Below are 19414 nucleotides of genomic sequence, written 5' to 3' on the forward strand. Positions count from 1 at the left end.
GATATAAGGAAGAAACTCATTACTGCGAAGATGGCGAGGCACTGGACTAGGTTGCCCAGATAAGCTGTGGATGCCCTACCCCTGTAAACAATCAAGGTCATAATGGACAGGGCTCTGAGCAACCTGATCTAGCTGAAGATGTCCTTGTTCATTGCAGGGGGGTTGGACTAGTTGACTTCTAAAGGTCCCTTGCAACCCAACCTATCCTATGATTCTGTGATCTTTAAGGTCCCTTCCAACACAAATCATTCCATGATCTTATTGTTTGCACTATGATTTCAGATTTCATACAAATACCCAATGATAAATATCAGAAAAGAGTTTTAGAGAACTCATTGGTTTGTAAACAGAGACAAGATGTAAAATATTTAACAAGCTGGATATAATGATTAACATTGCAGTCTAACATTGTAAGGCTTTTGAGAAAAAGCTAATACTGGACTAGCTTGCACTATGGTTCTAAATCTAAAAGATTCTGACCCTTGCTACAGTAGAAAATGGAGATGTTCAATGTTCCTAAACAGAAAGGCCTTTTACAGATTATAGACCTGCACTGTGAGATGGAAAAACCTAAGATACCAGAGCCTTTTTCTTTTCTGACTTACGCTTTTACATTTAAATGAAAACTGTGCATAGAAATTCCAGGTAAGACTACATTCCTTAAACATTATGTGTCCAGTGCACAGAGTCCTGAGCAAAAATGATTCTTTTCTTGAGAGGGTGATATGTTTGATTTTTACTTGGATGTCTAAAATTCATAAATAGATTTAATAAGATTTTAAGTGAGTATGAATTAAGACTACCCATGTGTTGTCAGATCTGCAGATCCAAAATTGTGTACATGTATAAATACCCAGAGTGTTCAATAAATTTTGCAAGAGGCTGTGGCTTTCTCTTCACATATACGTTATAGGTTTGGGGCCAGAAGTTAATTAACTGATATGAACCACAGAAAGGAACAAAGTCAAAAACCTGCAAGATTGTTCAGTTTGTCTCTTTGGAGACAATTAGATGATTTAGCAGGTTTAGTTTCTATCTCTCGGCTCCTACTAAACAACCAAGCTTTTTGATCTATAGATCTACAAATATAGTATTTGCTATACAAAATGGACTTAAAAATTTGAAATTACTATAGTTATTAATCTGAAGATGGTTACTACCTTTCCTATAGATCATTCTATAGCTCTATTAGCCTGACTCCTTCTTGGCCATGCTGAAGAAATGGGAATTTACCCATGGAGTAAAAAGCTAAGTTTAAGTTTCCCTCTGAGGTGCTTTTACATTAGTTTTACTTTAGAACAGAAGGTGAATCTCCTTCCCATTCCCATTTATCCTGCTTTGGCCAGCACTGCCACTCTGCAGCACACAAATGCTAGCAGACATCCAGGCACGTGACTACACTAGAGCTAGTCCTCTCTCCCTTCAAACCTGTTGACTTGGATATTGGGTCACCAGCATCACTCACTTAACTTTGCAGGTGTGCTCTGATTGTGCCACAGGAACTGTTCATGTAGAGGAGTCTCTTGTCCTGCACAGCAGACACAGATACCAGGGTAAAACTGTGGTGCAGGCTTTTCTTAAAACCTTGCATTATCTTGCACTATGGACCTAAATGATGTTTTAGATCACAAAGTGATGTGAACTTACCCCACAGCTGCATCCATGCAAACTGCACAGCAGAGAAACTCAATCTCACCACTAAAATGGGCCTGTATCTGCACAGCAGTACCAGTGTGGTATAATATGTATGGCAAAACTCATCTGTTTTGGAAGGCCCCTACTAACAGAAATTCTACCTTTTAATTTGTCCCACTATTTAACAACTCTCACTTTGTTCTTTCATCTGCAAAACAGACGCATCTCCTGATGTAAAATGCACTCTGCGCTGACACTTATTGTCACTGAAATGTGCAATGTCTATTTTAAGAAGCAACAATAAGTACTCGAAGGTGTCCCTGCGCATGACAGGAGAGTGAAACTTGATCGTCTCTAAGTACCCTTACAACCCAAACCATTCTATGATTCAATCATCTGCTACTGAAAGTATTTTATAAAAGTTGATTCTACCCTCTACTTTGATACGTAAGCTGCTGAATTACTGAACAATTTCATACTGGTGATGATATTAACATAGTTTAAAAGATGTGGAGTTGGTAAAATTGACCTAATGATTTAGGTCATAGGTGATTTAGTAAACTAGCTGAAATGAAATTTTAACTGTGTATTGAGTAAATGGGTGCTGTAAATAGATTGAGAATATTTCAAGAGCTACTTTAAGTTATCTGAAAACACTTAAAGTGTCTTCAGACTGTGTGATAAATGTGATGACTCTTCTGGTGAAACTCTCCAGCACATGCACCCTCATATTTCATTGTGGGTCACCCTGAATTGATCATTCATGGGCTCCTTCCTTCTACTGAAGGAACACAAGTGTATTTCCAAGCATCCCGCTGAACTTGTGGCTGTTCCTGCCACCTCGTGGCAATTGCTCAGCTTAACAGAAACACAAACTAAGAACACATCAAGGACACACTTTCAAAGACAAAGTAGGAAAACAAGCACAAGTTTTTGTTTTGAGATGATTGTTTTGAATCCCCTTGTTTTTTCAAGTTTGTTGACTGCTACAAAGAAACAGCAAAACTTTCAGACTGTCTTCAGGAAAAAAATAAAGTGTTATACAGATCTTGTTATATGAATGTTTCAGAAGACACTGATTTTCCCAGGAAAACATAATAGAACAACATGATTATTTTTATATCCCTAATTTCTAACTATGAATGACATTGTTTAAACAATTAACTTGGGGTGATCTGGTTAAAACGACCCATTTATTGTGAGATTTATCTTAGGCAGGGGTGCCTTCACTCTTCATTTTCGGAACACTGAAATGTCATTAATTTCTGCTGTCGTCACTCACTCAGAACTCTGTGTTACCTACATCTTCCCTTTCAAAGCTATTTATTTAAAAGACAAACATAAATGCTATGACAAGGAATGCTGCAGTGCCTTTTAGAAAAGCAAATTATTATATACAATAAAAATGTTTCTGGCAATCAGGAATCACTGATGAATTTGTAGGTTTACAAAGAATCAAACTGAGAGGGATAGAACTGAGGCATGGGGTGTTTCCTCTTTTCATATACTTTAGGATGTCATGAATTAACCCAGTCCCACAGGAGACAGCTGCAAAGTACTTTGTTATGACAGATTGCCCTTCCTAAAAATGAGGAAGTGTAAATTATTTATTTTAGAAAAGAAATTGATATTAATATTCAGAAACAACCTTAGGAAAACTAAGGACAGATCCCAGAACAGCTCTTGGGATTTAAAGGTAGGTTATTGGTGTTGCTTAATTCTTCTCTCCCCACATGGAATGAAAGCAGTTATGATCATTATGTAATTCCTTGTGAAGGTCAGGTGCTACAAATGGGATTCATTCCAGTCAGCACACAGAACCAGCTCCGTGAATGTTCAGCAATTTAGTCACTCCAGAAGGAATCACTAAGAAGATTAAGACCTAAACCCTTTTCTATTTCTACACTGGGGAGATACCCTCATCCTCTTGTAGCTTGTGCCTCCTGCCTTCTTTTGAACACAGGTGGTTATCTGATCTTGTTTTTTTTTTTCCCACATGGAATTCAGTAAGACTCACTTTTAAAACAAAACTCTAACAGAAGAGAAGATGCTGATAATTCCTCTCCTTCTTTTATATGGTATCCTACAGATTGCGACCTTTATCTACCATTTTTCTACTGCTCAAATCAAAGCAAACATATTTACCACCTACAAAGAACTATTTAAGAAGTCTGCAGACTACTTTTGCCGTTTAGACTGGGGGATGAATGTCCACATTATCCAAAACCTATCCTTTGGGTACTATTTTTCAGTATGTCCCCCAGTTTTTACAACAAATTATAACTTTGCTTTATGCCCCTCAACCTCAAAACCAGATTTCCTAGATGTTGGAAGTTAGCTAGAATGGTGATCAGATATTATGTGAGTTCAACAAGGTGCTCACTCACACAGCACTATGTTCTATGTCCTGGCAGGCAGCTGGCAGCAGAGATTCATTTATGATATGCTGAAGAAAACTTTTATTTCCTTTGTGCTATACTTCATCCATCTGTGAGCACAGAAGACTTTTTTAATTTTAGGTTTTCATTAGCTATTTTAAAGCAAATACAGAGTCACAGCAGAATTTTCACGATAAGAAAACATTCCTGAGTAGACACACTTTGGAACACATCTTGTTCAGTAGTCTGATATAGACAATGAACAACCTGAGGTTCACTTTTGGGGTTTTGTCTTAGCCAAGATTTGTTAAGAGAGTAAAGCCTCACACGCCAAAATTATTTTTCAATTGCACTTTAGTTTTGTTAGTGAAATACAAAAATGACCTTCCAGAGTTTGTTAACCTTCCATACCGGATAAAACAGCAAAAATATTTAGTGAGTTCCTCACAATAATGACAAGGAAGGAAAACATTGGGAATAACAACAACACAATTTTTTAAAAGTTCAAGAGAGTGAAAAAGATGAAAAACTCAGAGTTAGTTGTATTACTTTCATAGTACACCAGGCTGGGAAAACCCCCCAAAATCTAGTACTAAAGAGTGTGGATTGTGTAGTTTCAGCAGCATTTTAAAACATCTGCAATTCACATGTAAACACTGAGTAGGTTTTGCAAGTTTGCTGAAGTATTTGATAAGGATGTTCTGGGATATTGCAACACTGATTTCTGCTTTAGGCTATTACATGCTTCCTGATTGCTTCCAATGACCTATAGTGACTCTTCATGGCTCAAATGTTATTGAAGAACTTCATTTCTGAAATCTCCCAGTGCTTTATGCACACTTGACACTTTCAAGCGTGGATATCAAGCCTGGGAAAAACAAACGAACAAAACAAAAAACAAACATACAACTCCTGAGCAAAATGTATCGAACACTACCCCTACCCCCACTCCTTTATCAGAAAAGACATATTCCTTCACTGGCTCTAATTATGTAAATTTCAAATAAATTTTGGAGCAAACTCATAAGCAGCAAAAAAAGTTATTCTTTCCTTTCAGAAAACATGCAAGAAAGCTCCAGCATCCCATCATCCCTGACAGATTGTCTGGTTATAACTTCTGTTTTGCCTTCCCCCCCAACATCCCCATCCTACATCCCAGCACAACCTCAGGCAAGCAGGACACACTGTGTTCCACCATGAGTAACTGTCCCTGGTTAAGGCACTCTGCAGGGAAATGGTACACATTTTTAAAACTAGCTCAAGCTGCAAAAATACATTTCTGAGTGTTCCAACTAGAAGGTCATTGTATTACAGCTTGCCATCCCCACTGTAATTTAAGTAGGAAGATAAAGTAGGTGTCTCTGCCTTAAAAAAAAACAGTGGCAGCACTCTGCCTTTTAAGACTGACTTCAGCCTCAATTACCAGGAAAAACATAACCATACCCCACAGTCTGTTGGAGTATTTTGTATTCGGAAGTTCTAGACGGTTCTATCTCATCTTCTCTAGTAACTGAGTCCTAGACAATATTTTCTCTTCACAATACAGAGAATGCTAAGACAGTACAGAACCTTGAGGTCTAGATTTCAGGCTCAGGTTCCAATCTTGCATGAATGTTACTTCTTTAAAAGATTTGGTTTTATCTTCCCTCTCTAAATACGCTAATGAAGCCCATTCTTACACAAATCTGCCTAATTAGACTATGGATGTAAAATCTGATCATCTGACACCAAGCAAAAGTAATATAGTTAAACCAGACATTTTATCCAGAAACATGAAATTGAAGTTGTATCAATGACAGACCTGTATTACCTTTGTTCTGAGTAGCTCTTACAAACACTTGGCCCTGAAAAACGTGATGGTTTACCTGCAAAATCAAATTAAGAGGTCCTGTAAATTTCAGGGTTAGTCCAAGTACCTACAATACCAATTTAAACACGTATTATACAGACCTCAAAACAACAGCTGTCTTTGGCGATTACTGCATCTCCAAGTATTGCAAACCCAGCTTTTCTCTCTCTCAACTTTACAAAGTTTAACTATGGTCCAGTAATCCTAACATTTTGGGAAAACAAAGGGCAAAAATTAAAGAAATAAATTTATAAAATTAATTAATTAATTAAAGAAATTAATTTATACAGCTGAACTCTTTCTAGAGTGCAATCAGTTACAGACATACCATCACACTGATATTTTTAGGAATGTACTTCACATGAAGTTTTCTTCTTGCGACCACGTCAGCTTAGAGTCTTTGTAAAAAAACCCCAAATAAGATAAAAAAACCCAACACTGCTATAAGCCTCTAGGAAAAAATACAGTCTGACGTACGTGCAAAAAACAAGTGGGCCAGCATTTTGCACTCTGTTAAGATGTACTTTTCGCATCCTAGAGAATTTCTTTTTGCTAACAGGAAAGAATAAGAGCTTTCGAACACTCTTCAGGCAGCTCCAGGAACTTCTATGACCCACGGGCACTTTTCTCAAAGCTCACGTGACATCTTAAATATTCGACACCTACAAAGTGCAAACGCCAAGGAAAAACAACAACAAGCAAGCACGCGAACAAATAAAGCACAACTCCTGCAAGAAGGACAACCACTCCGCAGCGCCCCGCAGGAAGGCGGGGCCGGGACTCGAACCCGCGGGGGCCGGGACTCGAACCCGCGGGGGCCGGGACTCGAACCCGCGGGGGCCGGGACTCGAACCCGCGGGGGCCGGGACTCGAACCCGCGGGGGCCGGGACTCGAACCCGCGGGGGCCGGGACTCGAACCCGCGGGGGCCGGGACTCCGCCCGGGCTCTCCTAAGCCCCACGCCAGAGGCGCGAAAGTCCCGGGCGGTGCCGCTGCGCACGCGCGGTCCCGAGCAGCACGTTCCGGCCGCGCTTCGCGCCGCCATTTCGGGCGTGCGGCGCCGCCGGGTCGCCCTCGGTACGGGCGGTGGGGCGGTGGCTGCTGAAAGGCTCCGGGCTCCGCTCCCCGATCCCCCTTGGTGGCCGCAGCCTCTGCCCGTGCTCGCCTCCTCTCAGGTGAGTGTGGTGCCGGACAGCTCCAGTCGGCTGCTTGTTTTGGCGCACAGGCAGCTCAGCCTGTTGTATCTTGTGTCCTGCATTTGGTTGCTTTTAAAAGTCCTTTTCTTATGGCATGAGATATCTCTAAGTTAGTGGTGATTGATAGGTATATGCATTTTGATGGCTGAAGAGTTGCAAGCTCGAATACAAATGTGTGACCACTCCTGCTTAGAAAGTAGGTGGTAGGTGCTTTTGTGGTGTTCCTCTGACTGGTTTGGTTTTTGAGCTTCAGTGAAGAAAGAATAGCCACACCGTGTTTTCAGGAAGGTAGATTCAGTTTTGTAGTTTCATTTTTTTGTAATCTTAAGACTGTGTTTTAGCTAAGTATGAGGAACTTTTCAAGGATGTGTTTATCAGGCAGGAGGAGGATTTAGATAATCACAGGATGGTTTGTGTTGGGAGGAATTTTAAAGTTCGTCCAGTTTTAATCCCCTGCCATGGAGAGGGACACCTTCTACGTGGACCAGGTTGGTCAGAGTCATCCGTCCTGGCCTTGGACACTTCCCAGGGATGTGGTGTCCACAGCTTCTCTGCACAGCCTGTTCTGGTGCTTCACCACTTTTGCGATAAAATACTTCTTTGTAATATCTAATCTAAACCTACTCCCTTTCAGTTGAAAGACATTCCCCTTGTTACTATTGCTCCAAGCCCTTGTAGAAGGTCCCTTTCTAGCCCTTTTAGGTATTGTAAGGTGCTATTAGGTCTGAACCTGTCTCCCTAGGAGAGGTGCTCTAGGCCTCATCATTTTTGGCCTCTTCTGAACTTGCTCCAACATGTCCATGTTGATCCTGTACTGGGTGCCCCAGAGCTGGATGCAGTGCTGCAGGTGGGCTCTCAGTCGGGCAGGGCAGAGGGGCAGAATGTCCTCCCTGGACCTGCTGCCCATGCTGCTTTGGATGCAGCCCAGGTTGCCTTTGGCTTTCTGGACTGAGTGTGCACTTTATCCTCAGGGCTGCTGTCAGTAAGAGAAGTGGTACAAGAATTTAGTTTACGGATATTTCTAATGGTTTTTGTTTTTTTTTTTTTACTGTCTTTCCTCATAGAGAGATACAGAGTTGTTAATTACTGGGCCGTGTTTCCTTTAGAAGAGGTGTTACGAATGAGTAAGTCTTACGAGGGGGAAAGGTGAGTAAACAGCAAAAGGCCATTTTGTAAACTGCAGAAATGTGGCTGTGTCAGTGTGATGCTGTTACTCAGGCTGTGGTAACAGACAAGTGTTAATACACAAACTATTTTATTTGATTGCGTGTTAGTGCAAATAGGGCATAGTTTCAGTGAAGGGGGAAAAAAAGGGAGCAGAGTTTCAGTCATCTCCCTTCAAAAGTTTACGTCTTTGTAGTGGTCAAATATTTCTTCTAGACATACAGAACCAATTCCTTAAGGCTGTTTTCTTTCATTAAAAGCACCCAGATTTTCACTTTCTGTTACAGGGAAGGTGGAAAAAAGGGGCCTTGTTGAAGCAGAAATTTGTCAGATCTGGGTTTGATACTTCTTTTACTGGGAGGGGATTTTTTTGGTGTTCCGTAGTTTTGGTTTTTTGGGTTTTTTTATTGGTTTTAGAAGTTAGGCATCCTTCTGCCCTACTGCTTTACAGTAGAGGTGCTCATTAATATTAGAGTGTGGTTCGGATTTTTTTTTAATTTTTTGGGTTTTTTTTTTTTTTTTTTTTTTGGGGGGGGGGGGTTTAAAATTTTTTTTAAATTTATTTTTTTTGTGAACTAGAATGTTAGAATATTTTTTAAAGACAGGTTGTGTATTCAGTAGCTACTTCATGTATGCTTGTGATGAAAACTATCATGACAGTTTCACTGAAGATTTTTGCAGGCCAAGGGGGATTTTGCCCCAAAATCTTGTAGTTGAAACTGGAAGTTTACGTTCCAGCTTTACATAAAAATTCATAAATCAAGGTTATCTTTGTCCAGACAGTCCTTGAGTAGTTATCCACTGTCTTTGCATTTGATGTTGTCTACCTCAAATAACTTTTTAAGAACAGCAGTTCCTTTAATGGAATTGCTTGATTAAATTGTGGTCATACACAGCCTTTTTTAAACAATGTGAAGTCACAGATTCACATATGAATTGACATATGAATTGAACTGGAAGTTGAGCTTCCAGACTGGATTATAGATCAGAAAAGTACCTGAATGTTTTGAAGATATTTAAACTGTCAGAATTGGAGTGTCGAGACCGTACAGAACGCATGGTGTTACTTGATGAGCAGTGCAGAAATGTTGCACATAGATGTTAATTTCAGGATGTCCTTGCAATTATGAGAACCTTAAATATGCTGTTGGTACAGACAGCCAGAGTAAACAGTAGAGTGTGGAGCTATAACTTGTTGGTGATTTGAAGAAGTGATTTAGACAGAAAAAGCAGGGTGAGTAGGGAATGAGTCTTTGGTCTTTTACATATTAAAAGGAAAGAGAAACAGACTGGAATACCCTTGATGTTATTGTGGAAGCAACATTTTGGTTAAAATTAATCTCTAGTGATAAAACCAGTCTTTAGCCACGTGAGTGAATCTGGAGTCTTCTTTTCATGTTATCTGAGCATGTCTTTACTAAGAGAATTGTGTGGAGTGTATCTCGGTTGCCTAAAACATGACATGCTTAAATGTTTAGTATATGTTTTAGCCAGAATTTTCATAATAAGCTATTAAACTATTTTGAAAACAAATGTCATGTATCATATAAGGAATTAGTTGCAAAAAAAAAAAAAAAGGCAGAAAATGACCAAGATGATCATACTTGTTTTCTTTGCAGACAGGATGGAATCTCTGACTCCTTCGCCAGACTCAGTAGATAAGAAATTGAAGATAACCCTTGTAGAATGTCATCCTGAGTGCTTGGTTATAGTGTTCCAGGCTCAATACAACTCAGGATGTGAGGTTGACTATTACATACTACAAAATGAAATACAGCGTGTGCTCAAAGTAAAAGGTGATGTCTGTGTTGGTGGATCTTGCTTGGTGGAAGACACAGAAGGAGAATGGCATAGAGGAAGAGTTCTGAAAAAGAAAGGGAATATCTATGAGGCTTTTCTTATAGACACTGGACATGTGTTGACTGTTGAGGAGACACATCTTGCTACTGCTTGTGATGAATTGTTTCAGCTGCCTCCAAAGGTGATTTTGGGTTTTTTTGCAAGCATACTTCCTCTTGGAGAAAGATGGGATCCAAAAGCCGTTAACTATTTTTCATCTCTGGTCGGATTACAGATCACAGGTCATGTGAAGGCTGTTACACCATATCAGCTGTTTATTCTAGAAGTGCCTAAGATTATTACCGATGTTCTTGAACTACAGCTGGGTAAATTTATTGATGCAGATTCATTTTGTCTTGTTGTAGGAACTTTAAGAGCATTGCCCCAAGGAATGCTTTGTAAGAAAATGCCACAACTGTTGAACCAGAAATATCCCTTCAGAGAGTTACTTATCTTAAATAATTCTGAGAAACCAACAGATTTTTGGCATGTTCCAGATCAACTCTTTCCATGTCTACCTGTTGGCAGTAAAGAAAATGTAAAAATAACTGGTGCAATAAGCCCAAATAAATTTTATTGTCAGATACAGAAATGGCAGAAAGAGCTGGAATGTTTGACAGGAGCTATGCATTTGTACTATGAAGCGCTTGTTGGAGAAAATACCACATCTTGTGATAGTTTAGGGCTGCTCTGTGCTGCCAAGAGGCAAAATGGACAGTGGTATAGAGGAGTGATAAAACAACTTCTTTCTGACCTTGTGGAGGTCTGGTTTATGGATTTTGGCATTATTGAAGCTGTGTCACCTAGTTGTATTCAGAAACTGAAAGCTGAGTTCATGACATTACCAATGATTTCGTTTCCATGTACGCTGTCTTGTTTTGGTAGTCAGGATGAAACGGTAATAAAATTTCAGCTCAAGGAACTTAGACAAGCCTTAATAGGACAAACCTCTGTGTGTGTCCATGTTGATTTATATAATAACACTGAACGCTTGTATTATATAAATATACTGCAGAAACAAAATCTTGGAATTAATGCTGAGCATCCAGAAAACCAGAATGAGACAGCTGCATCCTGTGTCTCGCTTTCAGAAACAAAACCCAAAAGTACTGCACTAAACCACAAACTAAGTCCTGAAAGAAACAATTCACCTAAGAATTACTCTGGAAACAAAGATACAAAAACCTGCCTACCTGAATGGGACATTTCTTTCTCCAGCCACTGCAAGAGAGAAGAGTTGCAAATGAACTCTTTTTATGGAGCCTTTGTAGTATATGTCGTAAATCCATCTGACTTTTGGATTCAAACGTGTAGATACCAGAATGAGTTTCAGGCGCTGATGAAAAACATTGCCGGCACATACAGTCAGTGTAGAGATGATGACATGGTCCTTAAAAAGCCAGAACCTGGGTTGCTATGCTGTGCCCGGTATAGCAGGGATGGGTGTTATTACCGGGGCGTTGTCACAAAAGTGTTTCGTGTTAGCATTATGGTTTACTTTTTGGATTTTGGAAATACAGATACAATACCTTATCACTATGTGAAAACATTGCTTCCCCAGTTTTCTGATTTACCAGCTTTAGCTATGTGTTGTTCCCTTGCTTGCACGTTTCCTGTTGATGGTGTGTGGGTTAAAAAAGAAACTGATTTCTTTAAAAGCGTGGTGTTGAACAAACCACTGCTGCTTCATGTCATTGGAAAGCAAAACAACAAGTACATTGTTAATGTGCAGTGTTATACTGGTTTCCTGCAAGGAAATGTTGCCGCGTGTATGGTTCAAGCTGGTTATGCTGAATATCGGCTAAAGCCACCAGATTCTGTTGTAAGGGCAGCAAAAACGCATAACAAGGGGAATCACCTCAAATGTAAAAAAGAAAAAGTCAATGCAAAGAACACCAGTACTATTTGTAAAAATAAGGTATCTGGAAATGGAGACATACCTCAGAAGGAAAGATCATTAAATGTGCCCCCAGTACCTAGAGAATCTTTTGTTCCATCCTGTTTAGGAGAAGGTGCTGTCTCTAAAATGCATAAATCAGTATGTGAAGAAAAATTAGTTTATAAAGGGCTTGTGTTTAAACCAGGAGCTGTTTATGAAGTGGCGTGTTCTTGTATTTTTTCCCCAGCAGATTTTTCGTGTCAGCTTCAGAGCAAATTGCCAGAGCTACATAACTTAATGGGACAAATTCAGACTTACTATAAGGATCATACCAGTCCCTACAAAACTGGACAGGTTGCCTGTGTTGTTAAGCGTCCCAAAGATGGGAAGTGGTACAGAGCAACTGTTGTGCAGCAGGTGTCCACGGATGAAGTTGATGTGGTTTTTGTAGACTATGGTTATCGGGAAAGAGTTTCACTTAAAGATGTTCAGGGTGTTATTCCAGATTTCCTTACTCTAGAGAGTCAAGCATTTCAATGTGGACTTAAAAATGTCGTCTTGCAGACTGACTCACTTAATTGGTCTGAAGAAGTGCATAGACAATTTGAAGACTTCATTTCTTCTTCTGGAGGACCACTGACTTGCACCATTTATGCTCTTGTTCTTGTGAGCCCCAACTGTTTATGCAATGTAGTTGACTTACAGACCCCACTTACTAGTGTAGAGGAATTCCTCAGAGAACGTGGTCTCACCCAGTCTGAATGTGTTGGGCGGATAAACCTTTCATCTTTAGGTTCTCTGTACAGTTTTTGCTATTCTTCTTTTAATATAAAAATTGGAAGTGAGGAGGACGTTTATATAACTCACATAAATAGTCCTTCAAAATTCTATTGTCAGCTTAATCGAAACACTGAAACTCTTGAGGCATTGATGAAGAAGGTTAATGACATAAGTAAAATGTCAAGTAATGCATATTATCATAGCAATACACGACTATGTATAGCCAGGTATGTGGAAGATGGTCTCTTTTACAGAGCTTTGGCATTTCCTGTGGAATCAACATCCTTTCTGTGGGTTGACTATGTGGATTTTGGAAATAAGGGTATGGTAGAGCGAGACCAGTTGATGCCTATTCCAGATTCTGCTACTGACCTACTACTGACACCCATGCAAGCTATTAAATTCTATCTGTCAGATCTTAGAGGGGCAGAATTTCCAGCAAGAATTACTACATGGTTTGTAAAAACATTCCTTGGTAAACTGCTGAGGGCTGTAATTTTATCTAGAGAATCAGATGGAAAGATTGTTGTGGAGCTGTATGATGGACAACTCAAAGTAAGTCAGAAAATTAAGGAAAAGGTATTAGAGTTGGCACAGGAAAGCCGTACAGAACAATTTAGAAGGACTGAAGGAGGGATATGTCACATGAAAGTTGACAAAGAAATTGGTAAAGTAAGTGTTAAAGATTCTGAAATACTTAAATTGAAAACTGAAGTGAAATGCCAAGTCTATGGTGAGTATTGCCAGGCAGATGCTGGTGAGAATTTTGGAGATGAAGAGCAAACTGCATGTAGCACACCAAAGTTGTGCAGTGGATTCTCAAAACAGCAAACTTTGCAGGACAGCAAAGAGCCTGATTTTAGAAATACTTTCAGTGCTTTTCCGGCGAAGGGAGAGGAGCGTTGGATTGGACAACCTGCTTCTCACTCACTCTCTTATTCTGCTTTATATTCAAAGGAAATAACTGTAAATGCTCTGTCTGAATCTCAGAATGAAAAACCAAATTGTACAGGTCAACAAGAAAGGAGTAATAAAAATATACCTACGTTAATCAGTCTTCCACAACGTGATATCCAAGTGAATACTGGAGTAGCAGGTTATATTTCTCATATAAATAGTCCATCAAGTTTCTATGTTCACTTTGCAGAGGATGAAAACTTAATAATAAAACTAGCAGATGATTTAAATGAAAACTTGGAGAATAGAGGTTGGGAAAATTGCTTAAATGACCTCATGGTAGGGGATCTCATTGTTGCAGAGCACGATGCTGATTGTTATTACTATAGAGCAGTTATTAAAACTCTGAAATCAGGAAGCTCCTATGAGGTAGAATTTATTGACTATGGTAATGCTGCAGTTGTAAGTTTATCAAAAATCTGCAGGATTCCAGAAAAGTTCTTAACTCTGCCAAGGTTTAGTGTTCATTGTTTCCTTAGCAGTGCAAAAAGTTTTCCTGAAAGCTGGACTAAAGAAGGTGATGCTTATTTTGCAAGAGCAGTAAGTGACAAGCCAGTAGCTTTCAAGTTCTTACAGCAACATGGAGAAAAATGGGAAGTAGATGTAATTTGTGATGGAGAATCTTTGTCTAACAGCCTTTTGTGTAAAATAGACAACGTAATGTGGAAAAGCACACAGGTATTTGCTTTGGAAAATAAGCCTAAACAAAATGGTAATTCTCGAAAGTCTAAGAATAGATTAGGTGGCCAAAATAAAACCAAGACTGCTGGGATGAAAAATATTTCTGTAAGATGCTTAAGTCTCCTTCATCAGGTTTTAAATTCTGGACAAGTAGAAGCAGCAGAAGTAGTTAATATTTCAAAGAGTGGGGAATTTTATGTACAGTTGCTTAAAAATTTGCAAGTACTACATGAGTTAAATGTAAAGCTTGACAAAGAAGCACAGAGAAGTGGTTTGGTTAGAGTGGATGACATTGAACAGGGACTGGAATGCATTACACAGTCTGAAAAAAACTTAAAATGGTATCGATCAAAAGTGATAAAGAAATTTGTCAGGGAAAAGTTAATGTTAGTTTTTTTCATGGATTATGGCACGTGTGAGATGGTGTCCTTAAATAATGTAAAGATGCTCAGCGATGAAATTAAAAATATTCCTAAACAAGCTGTTTTTTGTAGGTGGAATTGTTTTAAAAACCTGAAGAAAATTCACTTAGGCCATGTAGTAAATACACTCCTGGATTGTGAAGTAAGGATCTTGTTTTTGAGATACTTGAAATCATCTGATATCTGGGAGGTAGATGTTTTAATACGAGAAGTTACACTTCAGGAGTATTTGAACCAGCTCTTAGGTCATTGTTGGGCAATTGTTGGACCAGAAAAATGTAGTAACACAAACTGTAAGGAGTTTGATACGTCATTCAGTATAAATCCAGTCATGTGGATGCTGCTGCGTGGTGGCAGAACATATCAGGGGTGTGCAACTGCAGTTACTGATCCTTCAAACTTCAGCATCCAGTTTGAAATCTTCTTCGATTGCATGCGAAACTTGACCTTGCTGCTCTCTGACCTTCCTGACAACCTGCCAGCTCTGCCAGAAGAACGTGTGACGCCTGGTGCTAGCTGCTTGATCGAGTTTGGGCAGGAAGCAGAGTGGTACAGGGCAGAAATTAGTGAAGTAACAAGTCAGTCTATTGTTCTTACTTTTATTGATTATGGCTTTCTGAGGACCATCCCTTATTCTGATATCCATAAACTTAAACTTGTTCCAGAAAGTCTGTTATACTTGCCACGCTTAGCACACTCTTGCTCTTTGCATGATACAGTTCCTGGCAAGGGGGAACACTGGAGTGAGGAAGCTATAGTTTTGTTTCAGAAGCTTCTTCTTAAACCAGGTCTGATATTTCATTTTATCCACTATGGCTCTGAAATGAAGTTAGAAGTGGATGTTTTTTGTGAGGATAGCAATCTGTCTGATGCTCTAATTGCTGCAGGCCACGCAGTCTGCTCTCACGGTAGGTGCTGTCCCATCCTAGTTGACAGACTCTAGTCGGAAAAGAGAATTGCAAGTGAAGTGGCCAGATCCTAGTTACTATGCTTCCCTTTGTGAACCAGAATATAATTATGATGAAAATTCAGATTTTGCTGACAGAAGTTGGGCAAAGAAGAGAAACAAAAAAGCTTTTTGAAGCGCAGCATTAGCTATAAAAAAGTTTCAAAGAAGGGAGTGTGGTAAAGTGGCTGCTGGAATGCCATTAACAAAGGATCTGAGTTTACAACACTGAAAGGAAAGAAAACCTACAGAAGATGGACAGTACTGTGAGGACATTGGGATTTTTGCAACATTATGATGACAAGAACAGTAAAGTAGTCATAATGCAGAGTAAATCTGCTGCCAGAACTGCTAGCTGAAACCTGTGGTTCTGATGTTCTACAGTCTAGAAAGACAGTGTGTGAAGCTACTGTCAAAGAATAAGTTGAATAATCAGTAGGCTGCAGTTAGAAAAGGACTACTTCAAAGCAAAATAAACCAAACAACCTTTTTGTTGGAATGCTCTTAAAGTTTTTGTATGTATATGTATCATAAATACATACATATATATATGCAGTATCTTTATTTGCAGTAACATCTGGTTTACAGTGGTGATGTCTCCATGCTTTGGATGTTCAGAAAACAAAGATGCCAGATATACTCTTTTCTTAGTTTCTGATTCTGGAGTTTCCATGTGGGAAAAGTTTTAGCGTTTACTGGATCTGGATCCCCATTTATGGGAGAGACATACATTAAGTTGTTTTCAGTTTGCTCTTGATGTACTGATGCCATTGCCCCTTCTGAAGGTTCTCTTGGTATCTGGGCTGCATCTTTTTGGGATTTTTAGCTTTACCGAGTACGTGTGTTCCACTGATATCTCTCCTTCATCTTCCTCTCCATCTGCCAGAATGAAGAGAGGGAGTTTTCTCCAGGTGCTTAGTCAATACACTGTAAAGTCAAAATATTGTTTGTATCTTAAAGGGAAACATTCAGAACCTTGTCTCCTTAGTGGAAGGAGGAAATTTCAGAAGTGAAAAGTGATGGTAATACTGTGTATCTCAGAAAGGTGTTTATTTTCAGTGTCTAGTCTGAAACTGTAAGAATTTGTCAGCTGTTTTTCTGATTAATTAATTAATTTAATTTTTTGCCCTCACCTCCTTCCTCAGTTTTTTGGACAAAGATAACGTATGAAGAGTCCTGAAGCAATGAGGGGTTTTCTTTGTTTGATCTGTGATTGTTTGAATTTCATTGATAAGATGAATACCATCCTAATGTTAGACAACATATCTAATGCATCTCTAGAAGTAAACGAGATTTAACAACATATATCCCCTTTGTCCCCCTGCCCCCTCCCAGCCCTCCCCTCGACATCATGATATATTTAATTCATGTGAAAATCTGAAAGCTTTATCTGGAAAACAGATTTTTTATATCTTTTTTCAGAAAGAGACACATGTCTGGGAAAGTCAAATAAATAAGAGGGGAGACAATGTCAGCTGATCTTTATAAGGCTCACTCTGCTGGTGAATTATTCTTGAAGCTTATAATATTTTCATTGTACAAGTGAAAAATGCCCACCTACAAATCAGAAGATATGTAAGATGAAATTTCTCAAGTAAATACTATTTAAAATATCGGTAGTGTTATGTAATTATAGTGATTAGAAAAATGCGGTGGGGTTTGTAACCATTTGTGATTGTTTTCTTTTTATTGCTCGGTTTCTTTATATTTCAGAATTTCAAGTTTTTCCTGCTTAAAATTGTAAACTTACCTGGCACATTCTTTGTCAATAGTTAGACATACTGCTGGCTGTTGGTATGACTTTTACACTTGCTGTGCTAGTTCATTTCAGGGGCACATAGAAGCACTGACACTTCCATGTTAATTAGCACTAATTCTAACTCCTGGCTGTCTTTCAGTTGGAAAAGTAGGATCTTGGGCATCTTGTCCTTTTAAAAATCACTTAGATACCCTAAATGCAGACATGATATATACAGTAATACACAGTTTGTATGTTTTAAGTTAGATTTTTTTTTTTTAATGTACATTGTGCTTTAACTTGTATGTGGTTGTAGAATATTGCTTCTCTAATGTTACAAAATGGAGCCCAGAAATGATGTATGAATAAGAAAAAAATAAACAGCTGTGTGTACTATTTTTATGTTTCGCGAATTGCAAATGTTAGTTTTATTTGCAAGAACATGTGTTTTGTTTTCAACTTGTAATAAGACTAGCTCATGATAATAATTCCTTTACTGAAGGTCTGATACTCAAAATGCTTCAAGTAAAAATCCAATAATTTAAAGTATTTCAGGTTTATACTGCATCTGTAAATATAAAGAATGTCTTGTTGCCACGGTTGATGCAGATTCTCAGAAGTGCATTACAAGGATGTATTATGATCATTAGATTAAGTTGCTGGGAGGTCTGGCTATATATTTTATGCCCAGTCTTCTTTCTCTGGTGTGTACCTCTGCTGTTACAACATTTTTCTTGTAAGAAGGAGGGTCTGTACTCAGAACCTAGTTGGAAAAAGTTGTCAGTTATTTAGGATGTAGAACTTCAGGTGTGTTTCCTATTTGTTTTAGAGTGAGCATAATGCTGAATAAATTCAGTACTTTGTGTAGTAATAATTTTTTTCTAAAATTTAATTTGAAAGTAATATTTATATTTTTTGTATTTTTGTATTTATTTATACTGTATCATTGATGACTGTGATTATTTTTAATCCACAAAAGTGATAGAGAACCAGTTTCATTTGTTTGGAATTCAAAACGTTCATGTGTATACTGCCTTTTTGTCATGAATAAAATATAATTAATACTAAAAAATAATAAATAAAATGCTTACCTCCTCTGTGTAACTGGCCCTGCCTTAGACATTCCAAAGTTTTGTTACCTTTGCTGTTGATGAATGCATTGGAAAATATGTGAAGCTGCATCAGTATACGTTGTGTGGAACTTCAGAGAGGAAGTACCTCTTGCCGATTTTGCTGAAGATTTTTGGCTGATTTAGGAGTAACTTTGCACTACCTCCAGAGGAAATGTGGTCAGACTTGAACCACCAGAAATTGTGGGCCTGAGAGTTGGAGACAGGATCAGTGAGGATTCATGTAGGTAGAGAGGCAAAGAAGGAAATGGCTTCACTGGGAGTAGGAGACAGGTGGTTCAGGTGCTTTGAAAGGGCTGACTAGTTATTGAGTATTTTTATGGGTCAGGCAGCATAGAAGTGTAAGCTTTCAGAAGTTGAGGCTTCAGTGCTAAACTAGTGTGTTAAGATTAGTTTTCAGTAAAAAGTTAGGAAATTAAGTGGGAACATAGCGTTTAAAGAAGAGCTCCTAGAAACTAACAGATTATAATGTTTCATAAAGGCACATTAAAGGACTGAAAAGAGCCTTTGACAGTGCGTTTAGTTACCCATTAGTTACCAGACTGCAGAGGACTTCATGTGCGTGCTTGAGGGTGTTGTGTTAGCTGCAGACTGAGGGCTGGGGGCAAGTTTCACTCTTCACAGACAACTGCGCTTCTGCCCTTCTTTGCTATCCCTGTGCCTTATCTTTCCCCACACTCCTCCCAAATAAACAGCCCATCCCAAATGTAATAGATGTGTCTGGTCATGATGGCTGCATCTGAATCATTAGACTCAGGGTCCACAGACCACACAATAGCCAAGGGCTAATCTGAGCCATAGTGCCAGTCAAGGCTGGACT

The 19414-nt window shown here is 38.9% G+C and overlaps 1 protein-coding gene and 1 long non-coding RNA gene across 3 annotated transcripts; one reads left to right on the forward strand and one right to left on the reverse strand.

Moving 5' to 3' along the window:
• Positions 1 to 4111: 4111 nt before the first annotated feature.
• On the reverse strand, positions 4112 to 6758 carry LOC120750682 (uncharacterized). The gene is made up of 5 exons (XR_005700101.2): positions 6340 to 6758; positions 6191 to 6260; positions 5964 to 6066; positions 5824 to 5878; positions 4112 to 4881 (listed from the first exon to the last, which is right to left on the reverse strand). It is a non-coding gene; the product is annotated as an uncharacterized LOC120750682 (long non-coding RNA).
• Positions 6759 to 6917: 159 nt separating this feature from the next.
• On the forward strand, positions 6918 to 17066 carry TDRD15 (tudor domain containing 15). 2 transcript variants are annotated; one of them, XM_058420085.1, is made up of 4 exons: positions 6918 to 7037; positions 8123 to 8204; positions 9842 to 10203; positions 10297 to 17066. In XM_058420085.1, exons 3-4 carry the CDS (start codon positions 9847 to 9849, stop codon positions 15721 to 15723), a joined length of 5784 nt encoding a protein of 1927 aa, XP_058276068.1. In that variant the 5' UTR covers positions 6918 to 7037; positions 8123 to 8204; positions 9842 to 9846; the 3' UTR covers positions 15724 to 17066. The 2 variants fall into 2 exon arrangements, with proteins under 2 accessions (XP_058276068.1, XP_039916606.1); XM_040060672.2 differs by having other exon boundaries at positions 9842 to 17066.
• The last annotated feature ends 2348 nt before the right edge of the window (positions 17067 to 19414 follow it).

Source organism: Hirundo rustica, chromosome 3 (assembly GCF_015227805.2).
Source record: "Hirundo rustica isolate bHirRus1 chromosome 3, bHirRus1.pri.v3, whole genome shotgun sequence".
NCBI lineage: Eukaryota > Metazoa > Chordata > Aves > Passeriformes > Hirundinidae > Hirundo > Hirundo rustica.